The following is a 14,247-nucleotide window of genomic DNA, read 5'->3' on the forward strand; positions in this document are numbered from 1 at the left end:
TCTGCAACAGCCCGATGCGTTATACAGAACGGGGCCCGGTCAGATTAGGAGCATTCATGCATGCATGGGAGGGGGGTGCGGGGGGGGGGGGGTGGAATTTGCGACCTGCAGCTCCCCCAAAAGTCTCGTTAATCTGTTGTCTATATTTAGCAATAGTCCTTGCATCGCGCGGCGCCGTCTCTAATGCAGCATTTGGTTAAAGAGCAGACTTCGAACTGGCACGGCTTCGACACAGCCTTATCTTTGCGTGGGCGGCAGGCGGGAGGCATATTTTTTATTTTTAAATCTTTTTTTTCTTGGCACTTACCATGTCTGCGCTGAGCTGGGCTAAGATGGCGAAGGTGGAGAGCCGGTCACAGAGGCATTTCGTCCGGGAGGAGTCGACGGGCACCGTCCGGCAGCCTCGGAAGGACCAGGCGCCGAGCTGGGCAGACCTGGAAGTGGGAGGAGGCGGTGGTTGGTGGGGGAGGGAGGGAGGTGGTGAGGGGGGAGAAGGGAAGAAAAAAAACACACAGAGATGAGGGGAAAACAGTTTACATCGTGAGAATAAAAAGCAATCGACACCCAATCTCTTTCAACAAACACAACAAAAAAATATGAAAACAGCCGAGAGGGGGAGGGGGCAGGGGAGGGGGCGGCACGGCGGAGTGTTTCCCAGGCACGGAGCGAGGGGTGGGGGCACCGCGCGTCACGGAGGAGCGCACGGACGGGGGGAGGAAGGCTGGGGGATAATATCAATATTTCTGGGGCGGTGTGTGCAACAAGGCGCGAGCTGCGGGGGTCCGGGGGAGGGCAAATGGCTCTGCTATAGAAGGGGGGCGAAGGGGGGCAGGGGGGCGCAGGAGAAGGCGGGGGGGGCATGGAGAATAGAAGGAGGGGGAGAGGGCTGGAAAGGGAGGAGGTGGGGGTCGGTCGGATGGTGTGAATGCTGTAGCGGAAGGGGGGGGGGGTCAAGTTCAAAAGTGTGTTGGGGGAGGGGTGACAAAAGAGAAGGAGAGGCCAGGGGAGGTGAATGGGGTGCGTGATGTGAGATTCAATGGGGGGGTTCGCGGAGGGTGACGTGAGTCTGGCGAGGGACGGTGTGAGGGGAATAAAACGAGAGTTGTGCCCTGGGATGTGAGGCAGCTCAGCAAGGACAGGGGGGGCACGTTCAGAGGAGGGAAGGGGCATTCAGGGTCACGTGACAGGGTAGAGGACTGATAGGGGCATTCACGGTGATATGGAAGTGGGGGCAGTGCTTTAAATGGGCCGGTGCTATCCGGTACGGAGTAGCAGCACTTATTTTTATTTTGAGGAGGCGAGTACCGGCACATCTCAAGAGAAATGCAATGCCTTAAATTGGAGAGTACCGGCACTTCTCAGAAACAAGCAGGTACTCTGCTACAGAGTACCTGCACTTTTGTTTTTCCATTTCAAGCACTGAGTGGGGGCACCTGCCATGGGAAAATAAGGCGCTTGGGGGTGCGAGGAGCAGGAGGACACGTCAGAGGAGTGATTGGGGTTTTGAAACTGATGTTGGGTCGTCGCCTGTCAGGGGAAGGACGGGTCACGCAGAGTGGTGTGTGTGTAGTGAGACACCTGTCACGGTGCCGGTGGGTGATGTGAGAGGGAAGGGGGCTCAAGGTCATAGGACGGATGTGACCCTCAGGATGACGTGAAACTAGCAGGGAGGGAGGGGAGCTGGGTGAAACGGGCCTGCGAGCGAGGACTGGTTACTAAGATCAGACTTGGGGAGTTTCAATCTAGTGAGAGGTAGGGTAAGGTAAGCTAAAGTTTATTATGCATAGTTAATTAAAACCAGTGCAAAACATGTTACAAAAGATCATAAAATATCATACTATAAAACCGTTAAAAAGTGAACATACAATAAAAGGTTCAGTATGGCTGACTAGACGCCTTTTTTACGAAGACGATTCAGAAAAGGGGGTGGTGATGAACAGAGTGCCTGAATTAAGCAGACCACTCTTACCCAGTCCAAAGATCAGGGCTTGATCCATCACCGTTTTTTAGCTCACTGCACCATCCCAGCTCAGAACTTGGCTATATGCAAATTAGTCTGTTCCTGTCCCAGTGCATGATGGGAACAGGGCAAACCAAACTACCAAGCCAATTCTTGTACTGGGAAGGAAACAAGCTTCCGGGGACCGGTTTCTGCCATTTCAGGCGTCTTCGGCCCGGCTTGCTTGAATCCTTATGGTGCAATGAGCAAGGGACTCACATCTGAGTATACCCTTCCACGCTTATGGTGGACAAAATGATTCAGAAAAGGGGTGGCACGGTGGGGTCTAGTTAGAGGGTCTGGAAGGGGCCAGTCTGTCATCGCCATGAAGACGAGCATGGCTAAGTGGCTCCATGGCATGTGTGACGTCACCTGCCGGTCAGGGCTTTTAACGGTAGTTGCATTCTGGGACGTGTGGTTTCGCTTTTAGCCTTCTAGGTATGCAGAGCAATGTTGGCTGAGAAAGGCAGAGTTGTCTCAAGTTGTGTGCCACACATGACACATGGCAGGCAACATTGCATTCATACACAAGTTCAGAGAGGGATTTCAGGAAGAACTGGAGTTGGTGTGACTGTCAGGTGTTACAAGGAGAGAGGGGTTAAAAAGTTGAATTACAGAAGGGACATTGACCCTACTGAGGGCACTGGAAATGGAAACTAAGGATGGCAAAAAGCGGGAACAGGAATTAGCACAAGTTTTGAAGAAGGAGGTGTCTGCGGCCACACCAAAGGAGCAAAACGTGTTGAATAAAACGCAAGCCAAACAATGACACAGAGAGAACAGCAGAAAACAAGAGGCCTAGAAACACACCGTCTATGTTTATGTTGCTACCCGATGCAGACGCCACTCCAGAATACTACAAGCAGCTCCCACGCACACCGTGATGGCGGGCTGAAGAGCACAGCCGGCGTTCATTGATTCAGATGCAAGCAGGTGAACGTGTCACATGCGTGCTTCCGTCATATTAATTTTATTATATAAATATATAAAAATTAATTCCTATTATTCTTGCTTTCTCTTGTAACCTGCACACTTGTCACTTTCTCCTCCTGTTTGCTACCTCATGTATTTTGTTTGCTCACAATTGTCACTTTTACCTCATGTAACTTAACGTCTGCTTTTGTAATCTGTTGACGTGTAATTTTCTCCTTATGTATCAGTTTTGTTCCTATTGTAAAGAGCTCTGACGCCTTTGGGTAAAGTCCGCGCTATATAAAAACGCATAAATAAAATAAATAAATAAATAAATAAATTAACACACTGCCTGTTACACGCTGTGGCGTTCCACGGACCCGGGGGCTGTGAATGTCGCCGCAGTCCCTCCGATTGTCCGTGCCAGAACAGCCATTATTCCTTTCCTCTTCTTTACTATTTTCGAGTTAAACTACACTTACAAAGAACGACATTTGCCCAGGATCATACAGTTTGGTGAAGCTGTGGAGCCAGGATTCATCCCTGCTTTCACTCTGTGCCATTCAGCCATCTTACATCATAGTTGACATTCTTTTTTGTTTAATTATTCGAGGAGCTTGAGACTGGCGCACGAGCAGCGCTATGGGTAGAACGAAGCGCCATTATGACTCGAGACTCCTACAGGACCTCGAGCCGAGCCCAAGCCCGGCATCAGAGGCTCGCCCACCTCTAATTTACACAAGGTGTGTTTTTGAAAGCATGCAACTACTTGGTGGTTTCTTGGCACTATTGTGATGTCTCCTAAGTCATTTTCTGATTCTTGGGAGAAGCTGGGTGGCCCCCTGTTTCGAAACAGAGACCCTAGGGGGCCAAACACAGCCCCACCGTGGATACAGCAGTCCAGTCACCCGCTAAACAGCGCTGGGAGCATTAAGGGGCATATTACCTAGAAGTGCATTAGAAAACGCACAACACACGTTCCCATATCGCCGGCTATCGCCGGATTCCATCGCTGTGATAGCGCGCAATTATCTATGCGCATCACGTTGGCGAAATGAAATCCGGCAATAGTCGGCGATATGGCACATTAGCGCATGAAAACAAACGTTGTTTTCACGCGCTAATGTGCTCCTTGATAATATGGGGGGGTGGATTCAGCTTTATGATCCACTCCCCCATGTTATCAATGCCCTAACACCTGGTCAGAGCAGGCGTTGGGAGACCTGCGATAAACGAGTTTATCGCAGGTTTCCCTCTCCCAACGCCTGCCTTGGTAATAGGGTGTTCCCACCTCCAACCACATTTCACATGTGGTTGGACGTGGGAATGCCCACTTTGCATGTCATTAGCGATGTTTGTCGCCGACATGCAAAGTGGGCTTGACCCAGGCGTTGAAATGCCCTTGTGGATAGCGCTCTAGAAGTATCGCCGCTTTCTCGGCACAAATCGCCGAAAAAGCGGTGATACTTCCCCTTGCTAATATGCCCCTAGGTTCTGCAGACATTTATGCACAGAAGCAGAATTTACATCTGTATAAAATCGCCAGGAGACTGGCGACCACAACAGGATATGGGCCGAACTTTGATGACATACATATTTCAAGGCATGCCCCAAAATCATGGGTTTCATGGATCAGAGGTATCCAGCGGAGGCCCAGGGAGGCAGAAACACCCCAAGTTTTCAGGAGAGCGGTGACTATGTAAATTAGGTCTTTTGGGATTATTGTAAATCCGTTTTATGAGCATATCCTTTATATCTAGCAAGGGTCCAGCTGTCCTGGACCTATGTTGGACACCCCTGTTCTAGGTATGTCCTAGTCTGTTTTCTCTTTCTGCCCATGAACATACGGCTGCTTTCATTTAGAAATACATTATATCTACCACAGTCTGTACATAGTAACAAGGCGGAGACAGAGTGTCCATGCCCAGCGCTCTGCTCAGAAGCCAGCAGCTGGTGCATTCAAACGTCAGTACACTAAATACCAAGGCTGGTAGTTTTTAATCTACCTCATGCCTCTTTAATCTCCTACCAGACACTCCCTGCCCCTTTATCTTTCTCTTGCATGTTCTTGCTTTCTCCCTTTGCAACAGGTTTGCCGTCTTTCTCTTCCTCTGTCTTTCCGATCTGTGTGTTTTACCTCTCTTGCACACAGTAAATATCTGATGTGGGAAATAAGTGAGGATCCCCAAAAATAAGTGCCCGTGGCTACTACCACAACCACTGGCTCAAATTAAGCCCTGGCGGTACCAGAGGTGACGGTGATGGGTAATGACCGAAACAATCGATTGGTTATTGTAGTACACTGCACACATTTATTTTTTACTATGCATATATTTTAATTAGATATATTTGTTTATCCCACGTATACAATTTAAAACTACAGCGACACAAAAGGATTGTCCAGAAGCTCAGGTTTGTGGCTGGAGGGACATATCTGGGCACCAATTCCAGCCTCATGGGAACTCGACTGCCCCTCCCCACTGCACCGGGGGAAACCAGACAGCATTGAGTGTGAACACCAGGTGAACATATTGCACGCAATGGAACCTGCCATGGTCCCTCAACATCCACCTGGTAAACAAGTTCAAAGTTATCAAAGTCACAAAGCTGGACACTGTGCCCAGGCCAAAGGACGGCTAAAGCCACTTGCATCTTACAGCAGTGTAGGGCATTAGCCTGGCATGTCCTGCCACAAAAGGACTTTCCTTCAGCATAATCATCAGACCCAACTTGGAGAAGGCCTGCGCCCCTCCCCACCAATCCTCTGCACAAAAACACTTACAAATGAGGCCCAGGTTACATTTTTATAATGCATGTGAAATCTTGTGAAACTTATTTTGCATTATGCCATCAATTTTGGCGATTGTTCCATTTTATGAAATTCTCGCCCGAAAGAGATTGATTGGCTTGAGGAGAAAACTGTTTCAACGCAATTGCAAAACTCACGTTTGCCTCGGCCGAGAGGGCCATCTTCTGCTTGAAAATCGTGCGGTTTTATTGGAAGCTACTAGTCAAGTACATTTCGCTTGTAATTTTCATGACAATTGTGGCTCTTTTGAAAAAAAAGTAATTTCGTTCACCCAGCAGGAGGAAAAAATGCATTAGGTTGAAACTGCAGCCTAACTTGGCTTTGTTCGGCCGATTCCAATCGGGTTTCATGTTCATGGTGGCTACACCGGTGGGTGAATGTACAGCTCTGGAGATTTCTGCAGCAGACCGGAAGTCACTCATAAGCTTTCCGGTGGATTAGGAGGGAGCGTACGGTAGCAGCGTGCCTCCAATGCACTCCTGTCTGCAGTTAGTAACATCCTGAGCTCACGTGCAGACTTCCGCTGACAGCTGTCAATCATCACACACCTCTGGCACGCGACAGCTGCTCACGCTGCGAACCGCCCAATCACCACCCACAAACCTCCTCCGAATCTTAACGACGTGACACGCGACGTCTGCACGCGCAGCGGAGGCCCTCAGCGGCGATGACGGCAGCCCAGGTGGGACACACAAGAGATGGGGCAGTTACAAATATTCGAGTGAAACGAGAAAAGTCATAACACGTAAAACAAGGAGAAGGTGCACAATACTCAGAGGTCACTAAAGGTTGTAGGTTACAGTATTGTGGTGGAAATATTAGGACGATCACAATATCGACTCTTAATTCATCATCAATGTAAGTGTAGATTTACTATTATTAACTCTGCTGTGATGACGTCATGGTTCGATGCTTTGCCCACAATATTGTGGTAGAGCGCTGTTATTAGAACAACTCTAGTCAACAAGATGGCTGCTTGTAGGGACCGTCAGACGCGTAATGTTTGCAGTTTTACTGCAATGCTTCAGTGCCACAAATGGACAAGACGGTGACCTTTAATCTGACCTCTCCGTAAATGGCATTTCTGAGCCAACGCCAGTCCCATCATCTTTAAGTGTGTCCACTGCACCATGGGAGTCAAGGCCTTCATGTTGACAGCAATTACTAAAGGTACTGCTGTTACTCTGGAACTAGATACTACAGCCAACGCAGGCTTTGCCAGTAGTACAGGCCTTGCAGCTAGCCTGGCTCTGACATGCTCTACTCCGAGCACTAGTACAGATACAATAGTTGTTACAAGCACCACTGCTACTACGAGTATTACAGCTACTTGAATACAGTATGCACCGCATCCATAGTTCCCGTAGGATGAGTAGTTTACATGATAACTGTAGCAGCTGTGTCTGTAGTAATGCTATTGTCTCTACTAACTCTCCAGCATCCACAGTGCCAGTGGTAACCGTAGCATATATAGTTCTGGTAGTACCAGTAGTGCACATGCTCACTGTAGTAGCTGTGTATGTAGTAATGCTACTGTCTCTACTAACTCTCCTGCATCCATAGTTCTGGTAGTATTAGTAGTGTGCATGCTCACTGGAGTAGCTATGTTTGTAGTAGTGGTATTATCTCCACTAACTCTCTAGCATCCATAGTGCCAGACTATGGATGTTGGAAGCCGCCTGCCACCCTTCCCTCCAGAAGGTGTTCTCCCCTCCTGCCCATCCCAGGTCTTTGCACAGCACCCAGGACCAGTAGGACCACCCACCAGGACCACTAATGGAGGTTGCCGCACAACCAGACAGTAGACACATGCAGCAGGTGTGCCGCCAATGCACTGCCGGTTGGAGAACACCCATTGCCAGGACCCCTGGACCTCCCGCCACCCGATGGTACACCGCCAAAGAACTCCTGGACCCCAGTCACCGAAGCAACAGCTGCGTTTCCACCTCCCATTATCCACCGAAGAACCCTTCATCTGACGACACTGCCACTTCTCCTGCAACACAACTGATAAATGATCCTGCACCACTCCTGCCCACAAGACCAAGAATACACCGCAACTACTCCACTGTATCCTGCTCAATTCCGCTCCCTCTGAAAACTTGCCACGGAAATCTGGGACACCATCACCACCCACTTCACTGGGACACCATCACCACCCTCTCCACTTCCTTCTTCACCAAAGTGTGGCTTAACCCCTCCTCGAACCCAGATATCACCGCGCCACTCACGAAGGCTACAAGAAGATACACCAAGACTGTGGCAACAAACAAGGCAGAGGCATCCCCATCATCTTCAAGGAAACCATCAGATGCGCCATCACCGACGCGACCCCACGCCTCTTGTGGAACACCTCAACTTCCTACTATAAATTGACGCGAAGACTATGATAAGAGGCACTCTCGCCTACAGCCGCCCCTGGACTCCGAGAAACATTCTGTGATACCACACCCAACCTCATCGCCCCCAAGAAATCAAATGTCACCACTACGTTCTACTCAGCGACCTCAAATTCCACATCGACGACCCCAATGGTGCCAACTCCATTGCCCTCCTGGAGGACCTGAACAATATCAGCATTACCCAATTGGTAACCTAACCCACGGACAAAGCCAGACACACACTCAGCCCCATTTTAATCTCCAGTGACAGAATCAAATTCAGCCACACCACAGAACTCACCCGGACTGAACACACCATCATACACGTCACCATCACTGATGCACAGCACACCATCACCAGGTATCAGATCCCCCCACCACAGCTGGAGCAACATCACAGAAACTAAGTGGTCACAGGCCCTCACCATCTCCCAACCAGAGGTCTCAACAGACCTCGATCAGGCCATCCAGAACTTCACCGTCTGGATCACCAACAGCGTCAACAGAGTTGCCCCACTGAAACCTATAAAATCCAACAAGACCTCCAAACATGCCAGTTGATATACACCAGAACACAGGACCACCAAGCGCAACTGCTACCAACCGGAAAAAAGATGGTGTGCCACTAAGAACCCCGCCGACAGAGTAGCTCACAAAACAGCCCTCAGCAAATATCACCGGCATATCAAGAAAGTCAAGAAAGCAGCCTTCACCCCCCACATCAACTCCGCGGCCAACCACACAAAGGAACTTCTCAATATCATTAAAGAAATTTCCAACGCAACAGCCATAGAGAACACCATCCACCCCCCCAGCACTCTGCAAAACCCTCTCAGGCTACTTCTAACCCCAACCAGCGAACATCAGCCAAACCATTAACATCTGATTACCGATCGCCGACTTGACCACCTCAGCCATCATGTCTTCCATCCACTCCGGGACACCCACCAGCACCTGTCCCCACCACCTCTACAATCTTTCAATTAACCCAAACAGCACACAACTCACCAGTATCCTCAACACCACTAGCTCTACAGCAACCTTTCCAGACAGATGGAAACATGCAGATGTCAGACCCCTCGTAAAGAAAGCCTCTTCCGACCCCAGTGATCGCAAAAATGATTGTCAAATCTTTCTGCCTCCCAGCCTGGTCAAAGTACTTGAGAAAGCCATCAACCAGCAGCTGATTGAATTCCTGGAACCAAATCACCTACTGGACTCCTCACAATCAGCGTTCTGTGCCAACCACAGTACTGAGATGGCACTGATTGCCACCACAGACTCAGAACACTCCTAGACCATGGAAAAACTGTAGCCCTGATCCTCTTTGACCCCTCCGCGGTGTTTAACACCGTCTCCCACCACACCCTCATCAACAGACTCTGCAACATAGGCATACAGCAAGACGCCCCAATTGAATCACCTCCTTCCTTACAGGACACACACAGAGCATATGACTGCCTCCCTTAACCTCAAAGACATAATATGCGGCATACCACAAGAATCATCCCTCAGCCCCACCCTGTTCAACATCTACATGATCCCCCTCGCAGATGTTGTCAGATCCCACGGACTCAACATAATCTCCTATGCAGGCGGCACTCAATCAATCCTCTCGCTTACTGAGGACCCCTCCAAAGCCAAAACCAGCTTCTGCAAAGCCATGACTAACGTAGCCACATGGATGAAAGACAACTGCCTCTAACTGAACTCCCACAAGTACTGATGTACTGATGTTTGGGAAAAACACCTCTGCAGGTGACAAAAGCTGGTGGCCCGCAGAACTAGAGTCGACACCCACACTGACCGACAATGCATGCAACCTCAGCATCATCCTCGACAGCCAACTGACCATGAAACAACAAGTCAATGTAAATTGTAAATTGATACTTGTATAGCGCACTACTCACCCGCAAGGGTCTCAAGGCGCTTGTACGAATACCGCTGTGGAACTCATCCTGGCTTTCCCTGTGAGGTGTCCACTCCTGGGCACCCCCAAGGTGGAGGCCAGGCATCCTTAGCATTGTGGGGGCCGTTGTGGAGATTAAGCAAGCTATTGCCCAGAGTTGCAGAGTGGGACTCCGTGATTGGAATAGGCACCGAGGCGAGAATTATCAGGTCCGTGGAATTTTTGAGCCCAAGACCCGCCGAGGGGGGGAATTGAACCCTGGTCCCGGGCTAGACCTCTGCATCAGGGTCTGCCGCTCTAACCATTGAGCCACACTTCTCCACTAATGAAGTCACCTCCTTCTGCTTCCACACACTATGCATGGTCCGCAGAATCTTCAGATGGATCCCAAACAACACCAGAAAGACCGTCACTCAGGCCCTTGTCATCAGCCGCCTCGATTACGGCAACACCCTAGATGCCAGCATCTCCACCCAGCTCCTCAGAATACTCCAGACCATACAGAACGCAGCAGACAGATTCATCCTGGACCTACCCAAATGAACCCATATCACCCCCCCCACCTGAGAGAACTCCACTCGCTCCCCATCTAGGAGAGATACCAGTTCAAGATCCTCACACATGCTTACAAAGCCCTCCATGACCTAGTACCTGCCTACATCAAGCATCTAATGAACTTACACCAACCCTCTAGACACCTGCGCTCCCCTTCACTCACCCTTGCACACACACCCTGCATCTGTTGCATCGGTGGCTGCTCCTTCTCCTATATCGCTGCCAAGACCTGTAACGACCTTCCCCTCCAGCTCCGTACAGCCCCTCGCTGGCAGACCTCAGAAAGAGACTCAAGACCTGGCTCTACAATGGAGACTCAGCGCCCAGATACCCCTAGGGTTGACAGTGTTGCGCTTTACAAATGCTTTTTGATTTTTTGATGATTGATAGTAACTAGTGCTTCTATAGTTCTCCTAGCACTAGTAGTGCACATGGTAACTGTAGTAGCTGTGTGTGTAGTAATGGCATTGTCTCTACTAACTCTCCAGCATCAATAGTGCCAGTAGTAACTGTACCATCTATAGTTCATTTAGTATTAGTAGAGAGACACACAGCTAGTACAGTGAGCATGGGCAGTCCTAATAAAACCGAAACTATAGATACTACAGTTACTACTCACATTATGGATGCTGGAGAGTTAGTAGAGACAATATAATTTCTACACACACACACACACAGCTGCCTCAGTTACCATGTGTACTACTACTACTACCAGAACTATTGATGCTACAGTCATAATTGGTGCTATGGATGCTGTAGAGTTTGTAGAGACAATACCTTTCGTACAAACACAGCTACTACAGTGAGCATGTGCACTACTAATACCACCAGAACTATAGATGCTATAATTACTACAGGCACTATGGCTGGTGGAGAGCTAGTAGAGACAATGCCATTACTACAGACACAGCTACTACAGTTACCATGTGCATTGTTAATACTACAGAACTATAGATTCAACAGTTACTACCGGCATTATGGATGCTAGAGAGTTAGTAGAGACATACTATTACTACACAAACAGCTACTACAGTGAGCATGTGCACTGCTATTACTACCTGAACTATAGATGCAACTGTTCCTATTGGCCCTATGGATGCTGAAGAGTTAGTAGAGACGATACCATTACTACAGACACACAGCTGCTACAGTTACTATGTGAACTACCAGTTACTAATGGCACTGCTGTTATTGCTAGTACTACAGATAATGCAGTTACTTTGTTTGCTACCAGCACTGCTGATACTGCAGATGCTATAGGCATTACCATTATTACAGAAACTATAGTTACTACAGTTATTACTGGTACTATTTACTATTATATTAGTTACAACAGGTCCTACCAATGCTTCAGCTTCCACAGTTACTAAAAGCACTTCAACCCCAGTCGTTTTTACAGGCACTCTGGTTCCTGCACATCCTATCACTTCCATAGGCACAGGAGGTAATATGTGACCTATATTTATTTACTACAGACACTACGTTATTACTGGTCCTGCGGTCAGTCAGGCCCTATATTTACTAAAGGCTTTATAGTGATCACGGAGCCGACAGTTACTGGAGGCCCTACAGCTAACATATGTAGAACAGGACCCAGTGCTAGCGTACGTCATACTGTCACTACCAGAAACACCACTGTTACCACAGGCCACGCATCTACTACTGGAGGTACAGTTCCTACATACGCACAAGATATAGTGCCAATAGTCATCTCAGGTGCTGGAGTGACAACAAATCCCCAAACATTAACGCAAGGATCAAAGTTCGGCCCGGGGGCCTCAAGTGGCCCTCCTGGCCTTTACATGTGGCCCCCCTGTCAACAGCATGGTACAAAAGGGGGTGGTGATGGACGGAGCATCTGAACCAGTCAAACACTCAAACCCAGTCAACAGATATGGGTTTATTCCATCACCGTTCTTTAGCCCACTCTGCCACCCCAGTTCAGACATGGCCATATGCAAATCAGTCGGACCCTGTGCCTCATGGGAACAGTCCAGCCCAAACTGCCAAGCCATGCCTTCCCTGGACTGGAAACAAGCTTCCGAGGACCGGTTTCTGGCATTTCAGCCATCTTCAGCCCGGCTTGCTTGAATCCAGTGGCAAAGTGAGCAAGGGACTCACGTCTGAGCATACCCTGCCAACTTATGGCAAACAAAGTGGTACAAAAGGGGGTGGTGATGGACGGAGCATCTCAACCAATCAAACACTCACACCCAGTCAACAGACCTGGGTTTAATCCATCACCGTTCTTTAGCCCACTCTGCCACCCCAGTTCAGACATGGCCATATGCAAATCAATCTGACCCTGTGCCTCATGGGAACAGTCCAGCCCGAACTGCCAAGCCATGCCTTCCCTGAACCGGAAACAAGCTTCCGAGGACTTGTTTCTGGCATTTCAGCCGTCTTCAGCCCGGCTTGCTTGAATCTAGTGGCAAAGTGAGCAAGGGACACACGTCTGAGCATACCCTGCCAACTTATGGCGAACAAAGTGGTACAAAAGGGGGTGGTGATGGACGGAGCATCTGAACCAATCAAACACTCACACCCTGTCAACAGATCTGGGTTTAATCCATCACCGTTCTTTAGCCCACTCTGCCACCCCAATTCAGACATGGCCATATGCAAATCAGTCTGACCCTGTGCCTCATGGGAACAGTCCAGCCCGAACTGCCAAGCCATGCCTTCTCTGAACCGGAAACAAGCTTCCGAGGACCGGTTTCTGGCATTTCAGCCGTCTTCAGCCCGGCTTGCTTGAATCCAGTGGCAAAGTGAGCAACGGACTCACGTCTGAGACTTAACTTTATGAATGCCTTAATTTTTAGAGGCATCTTTCAGAAAAATTGTAAAACACGATAAAGTCTCTTCAGAATTCAAAAAGTATTTCATTAACATGCAGAACTGTTTCACCTCAGTACATCAGATTATCAGTGCACTGAGAAGTATTGATGTATTTATTAAAAGTGATAGTTTTCAAACTCGAATTTAGAAATATTCATTCTCCCCATCCCCACTCTGACAACAACGCCAATAGTGAGCTAAGATGCCAGTCAGTTGTTATGTGTACTCTGTGGGTGGCCTGGTTCCTATTATACAATTATACATGAACCATATTATAGATTACTAAATCAAATGCAGGAGAAGGTTTTGTAAAACACACATCCTGAAATCATGTAGTTAGAATTCCTCAAATATGTGATAATGAAGAAAATAGAGGGAAAGTGATATAAAATAATTGCCTAGGATCACACAGTTTGATTAAGTGGGGGAAGCCATGATTTAATCACAGGTTTTCTGGTTTGAAATTGTGCAATTCAGCCACTAGATATACATACTTTGCTTCCCCTGCAATCACCTTACCGCCACCCTGCCCCCCAAAACTTATTACTGCAGCCCTGCTGGTATCAATGGCATGCGGTCCTTGGTCACTTCACAGACCACATTTTTTGGCACTTGGGAAAATGTTTGTGAGTACCCATGAATTAAAGCAAACGCTTTCCTCCTTCTACGCCCTTCACCTACTCCAGGAATAAACACTGGTAAAAAAAGGAGATTCATTTAAGAGAGATTGTTCCCATGGATACCTCTCCTGGTGACATGTATTGGTCATTCGTCCTTTCACGGATTGACTTCTAGAGAGTGCAGTCAGTGACAGGGGAGGCGGGCTCGGCCAGGAGGGTTCCCC

At 48.7% G+C, this 14,247-nt stretch overlaps 1 protein-coding gene across 1 annotated transcript in view; it reads right to left on the bottom strand.

Annotated features, from left to right (window-relative positions):
- The window catches only part of ADGRB1 (adhesion G protein-coupled receptor B1), a 447,807-nt gene that overhangs the window by 123,218 nt on the left and 310,342 nt on the right, over positions 1-14,247 (bottom strand). The window contains exon 20 of the mRNA XM_078686666.1: positions 308-434. Within this exon, the coding sequence (XP_078542792.1) occupies positions 308-434 (127 nt within the window). The remainder of the gene's footprint in view (positions 1-307; positions 435-14,247) is intronic.

This window comes from Lissotriton helveticus, chromosome 4_1, assembly GCF_964261635.1.
Source record: "Lissotriton helveticus chromosome 4_1, aLisHel1.1, whole genome shotgun sequence".
NCBI classification, from domain to species: domain Eukaryota; kingdom Metazoa; phylum Chordata; class Amphibia; order Caudata; family Salamandridae; genus Lissotriton; species Lissotriton helveticus.